This window comes from Protobothrops mucrosquamatus, unplaced genomic scaffold (genome assembly GCF_001527695.2).
Source record: "Protobothrops mucrosquamatus isolate PMUCROS unplaced genomic scaffold, P.Mucros_1.0 scaffold3206, whole genome shotgun sequence".
Taxonomy (NCBI): Eukaryota; Metazoa; Chordata; class Lepidosauria; order Squamata; family Viperidae; genus Protobothrops; species Protobothrops mucrosquamatus.
The window spans coordinates 6,311-11,386 of NW_015389204.1; the positions used below are offsets into that span (position 1 = coordinate 6,311).

General features: G+C 39.0%; 1 protein-coding gene across 1 annotated transcript in view; it reads right to left on the reverse strand.

The window, feature by feature from the left end:
- Positions 1-5,076, reverse strand: part of LOC107297270 (probable phospholipid-transporting ATPase IH) — a gene marked incomplete at its 3' end in the record, with an annotated part of 7,854 nt that overhangs the window by 2,463 nt on the left and 315 nt on the right. Inside the window, exons 2-3 of the mRNA XM_015826632.1 lie at positions 3,678-3,833; positions 223-312 (exon numbers count right to left, since the gene is read on the reverse strand). Of these exons, the coding sequence (XP_015682118.1) occupies positions 223-312; positions 3,678-3,833 (246 nt within the window). The remainder of the gene's footprint in view (positions 1-222; positions 313-3,677; positions 3,834-5,076) is intronic.

Below are 5,076 nucleotides of genomic sequence, written 5' to 3' on the forward strand. Positions count from 1 at the left end.
ATTCAGATGCTTGGCAACTGACTCATATTTATGATGGCTACAGTGTCCCCGGGTCATGTGATCACATTTTGAGGCCTTCTGACAAGCAAAGTCATTGGGGAAGCCAGATTCACTTAACATCTGTATTACTAACTTAACAACTGCAATTATTTACTTAAAGTGTGGTAAGAAAGGTCCTGTACATGGCTTATATATCTAACATAAAAAAGAGGTACATTTTACCTGTACAAGAAAAATGATAAGAAAGTAGAAGTTTGCTATTCTTCGGAACTGCTCAAATAAGTTCTTCGGTATGAAGTTCCAAAAGGTGTACTGAAAAAGATGGGAAGTTAATGAAGGCTAAATCTTTATTTACAAAGGAATTAGACATGATTTCTTTCTTTCTATGTCAATAGCACAATATATTGTTCACTGCTGGGAATAAACTACATACCTGCAAAAACATTCTATGATCATACAAAGATTATATATTATATATCTACGTATGTCACATATTAAATAAAGTGGATTGTATTACTAATTAGCCTAAAATACCATTCTTCGGCATTTCAGAGGAGATGAAGTGCACTTTGCTACACTTGGCTGTGACAATCATTTAACAAACCTCTAAGGAATGTTGATAAATTGGGTAGTAATTTGTGAAATACCTCTTGTGAAAGTTTGGTATTTTACCCAGAGAACATAGACTTGACTTTAAAGTGATTAAGGAGACCTCATACCAAATTAATTCCCTAAGGCAGTGTGTCAAGGTGACATGCCGCTGTTCACCAACACCCAACAGCTTGAAAGCACACACTGTTTTTATGCAGTTTTTGGAGGCTATGGAAGTTGCATGACAATTGGGTGTGCTCTTGACCGGCCTCAGAAGCCTCGGTTTTCAGAGGCTGCAGAGGCCACGGGACAGCATTCTCTGAAGTTGCTTCAAGAACAAAGGCCTCAAAAATTGATGTATTTATATATTATAGGTAAATAATGGCATTGTATTGAAAAGAGGAGATGCTCGGCTGGTACCCCAAACTGCACTCGATGAGGTGGTTAAGAAGGGAGATGGGATGTAGGGAGGTGGAAAGGAGGAAGGAGGAGAGGTTGTGGGTCTAGGGGGAGGAAGGAAGAGGAAAGTGAATGAGGGTGGAGGCAAGGCGGGGACTGCCGAGCGTGTCCGAAAATGTATTGAGTAGGATTATCTTTTTTGCTTGTGTAAATAAATGCATCATATTGGTATTTGCTGTTCAATTACAAAAATTAATAAAAAATTTATAATAAAAGAACAAAGGCCTCATGCAACCTCAAGAGCAGCCTCAGCTAGGTTACAGGGACATGTCAACATAAAGAGAACACCACCTGAAGGTAAGCAGTGTGTGTCAGATCATGGGGAATGCTAGATTGGTGGGCAGTTGCAGCATTAATAAGACTTGTGCTCAAGGCAGCCTTTTTGAGTGGCAGCAGCTAAAAGTTGAGGTGAGAGCCTCAATTTCAGAACCAGCCTCAGCACTGCCATTGAGTTTTTGAGATGGCCTAAAAAGGATCAGAACAGAAGAGAATAGAAAAACAGTTGGAAGGGACTTTGGAGGTCTTCTAGTCTAACCCACTGCTCAGGCAGGAAACCCTATATCATTTCAGACAAATGGTTGTCCAATCTCTTCTTAAAAACTTCCAGTGTTGGAGCATTCACAACTTCTGGAGGCAGGTTGTTCCACTGATTAATTGTTCTAACAGTCAGAAAATTTCTCCTTAGTTCTAGGTTGCTTCTCTCCTTGATTAGTTTCCATCCATTGCTTCTTGTCCTTTGGAAAATAGCTTGACTCCCTCTTCTTTGTGGCAACCCCTGAGATATTGGAACACTGTTATCATGTCACTCCCTAGTCCTTCTTTTCATTTAAACTAGATAATCCAATCCAGAAACCCTTCTTTGTATGTTTTAGCCTCCAGTCCCCTAATCATCTTTGTTGCTCTTTTCTGCACTCTTTCTAGAGTCTCAACATCTTTTTTACTGCGACCAAAACTGGATGCAGTATTCCAAGTGTGATCTTATCAAGGCATTATAAAGTAGTATTAACACTTCACTTGATCTTGATTCTATCCCTGTTAATGCAGCCTAGCACTGTGTTGGCTTTGTGGGCAGCTGCAGCACACTGCTGGCTCATATTTACAGTAAGTGACTGTCCATTAGGACAGGGCTTTTCAACCAGTGGTATGGATACCACCTGTGGTACATTGGCACCTGGCAGGTGGTACGCGACCATCCTAGAAAAGTGGTAGCGGGGGAGGGGAATGAGCTGAACCGGTGGCAGCACCGCACAAGCCTGAACGAGAGATGGCTGGAGCTGCAGGGCTGTCAGGGCTCAGTGGAAGTGCCAGCATCAGCACCAGGCTCCAGTTGGAGCTCGGCGCTGATCCTAGCACTTCTGCTGAGCCCAGAAGAAGCGCCGATCAGCTGGAATGTTGCAGCATCTCCAGGGTCTTGTGATTTACATTCAGATGCTTGGCAACTGATTCATATTTATGACGGTCACATTGTCCCAGAGTCAAGTGAAGTGACCAAAACCTGCTGCAACCACCCAGCAGACGGGGAATAAAAACCAAACACCTCCCACCCCACCCCCGCTGCCAATCTTCAACAGAAATGCTCACAACAATGAAAATCTCGGACAGGAGAAAGAGTGTGGCCAGGCGGGCAGGCGTCTTGCTCAGCTTGGGGGGCACTTTTTTCAGTGCCATTGTAACTTCGAACAGTCACTAAGCGAACTGTTGTAAGTCGAGGACTACCTGTACTTCATCACTTTTTCCCTTTTTTTTTTTTTTTGGTCATCAAGTTTTTGACACCTTGCTAGGCGACTGGTGGTACTCGGATATTGCCATATCCTAAAAGTGGTACAATGGGTGAAAAGGTTGAAAAGCCCTGCACTAGGACTCCAAGATCCCTCTCACAGTTACTACTATTAAGCCAGATACCACCTATACTATACCTGTGCATTTGGTTTTTCTTGCCTAAATATAGAACCTTACTTTTTGCGCCATTGAATTTCATTTTGTTAAATAGTGTCCAATGTTCAAATCTGTCAAGATCCTTCTGTATCTTAAGCCTATCTTCTGGAGTGTTGGCTATTCCTGCCAGCTTGGTGTTGTCTGCAGATCTGATGAATTCCCATCTATCCCCTCATCCAAAACATTAATTTTTGTTAGTTTTAATCTTTCTTTTAAACATTTAATAAAGTTATATGACATTACCCAATGTATTGACGCTACCAGATGTGGGCTGTAATTTCATAATCACTGGATAACAAGAAAGACATTAAGAAAACTGTATGTTTCTGCTGGCATCCAGTAGTCCAATTGATTTCTGCAGCCCAGATTTGGTGGAGCCAATCATGTATCTATTGTGGGAAAAATCCATTGATAGTATACTGTAACTGTAAATCAGCACATAAAGTAATTGAATGTGGTATTTTATGCTTGCACAAACCAGCAGAAATTTTGACTATTGGCAAATTTTAATAGTAAACAGCAAATTTTTATTTCAGTGTCAGACTTCTGCAACGAAACAAGAGATTTTATTGCAAAAAATGAAACTGTTGATAAAAAGGGGAGTGTTTACATTGAAGCCAAAAGTATAAGGCAAATTAAATAACCATGATACTGTATGAGGCATTGAAAAGAATAAAGATATGAGGGAATACCTTTGATGAGACTATTCTGTTATCTGGATATCGCTGCAGAATGTATGCTTCAGCACCTAGAGGGGGTTCACGATGCCCAACATAAATTGTCCGATTGTCTACCCAGTTCTCTTCCCCAGCACACTGTGAAGAAAAATAATAATTAAGCCAGTAGTTCTACATCATTCTACATCAGAGGCTGGTGGGGTTTTTTTAGAGAAAACAATTTCCCTGATTTGAGGTTATCTTTTTTTTCTGTTTGCGTTATTATAGTACTGTTGTGTTCGTATTTTTGTATGAGGCACATTTTATACCATTTTTTTAATGTAAGCCTCCAAGAGTCCTTTTTATTGTGACAGTATAGAAATATATTAAATAAACAAATAATAAATAACTGACCTGATGAGACATGCATCAATTCACCCTTCATATATGATTAAAGTTCCATCTCCTAAATCTCTAATAAATAATATCCATAATATGAAATATGATATATATACATATATAGTATTTATGGCTTAACTGTACACTATCCAGAGATGTGTGGTTTCTGCATTTGATATAGAAATAAATAAATAAAACATAGTTTCCTGAATAGTTATAGGTAAGCTGTCAGAATCCTATACTTGAAACAATACTTACTTTTGTATTATTCATAAATATTATATATTAGGAAAATAACTCCTATTTTAGAATATACAGTATGTTCTTAAAATATATAGGCTGTAGTCCATTTTAAATGTCCAACGAGGTTCAAGTATACACTACTAGTGCTTGACTTTGCTTCTCTTGCTGACAAACTAGAGTTAAGCCAGTGCTAATGTTTCCTCACATTTTGAATATGTTTGTATATTAAATAGTTCCAGTCTTTGTTTCTAAAATTTTGCTTAAGGTACTTCCGTGCAGAAGTTTCAGAGCAGATTTTCTAGGGCAATTCAACCAAAAAATAATTAAACCATTGATTTTATGATTTCAGAAATTTCTGTCTAGGGGATTCTTCAAATTAATCAACTTGGATTTTAACTTTCAGTCTAGCTATATAGTGGGTGCCATAAAATTAGTAACATATTTGAAACTATACTATAAAGAATCCTCTACAAATTTGCCTTGAATTGAATTTAAATGAATGACAAAGACAAAGCAAAGGAATTTGCAGATCACATCCATTATTTTTAGAATAAATGACAATTGGCTGAGTTCATTCATGTCAATCCAGCGGCCCCCAACCTTTTGGACACCAGGGACTGGTTCCATGAAGAGAGATTTTTCCATAGACCGGAGAGGGCATGGTTTTGTGGATAGGGCTTCACTTGCTTGCGCGGCCTGGTTTCTGGCATGCCACAGACTGCGGGTGGGTACCCCTGTGTTAATCCATTAAACATGATGCTTCTATTTGCAGAATATGCAAATATGCTTCTAT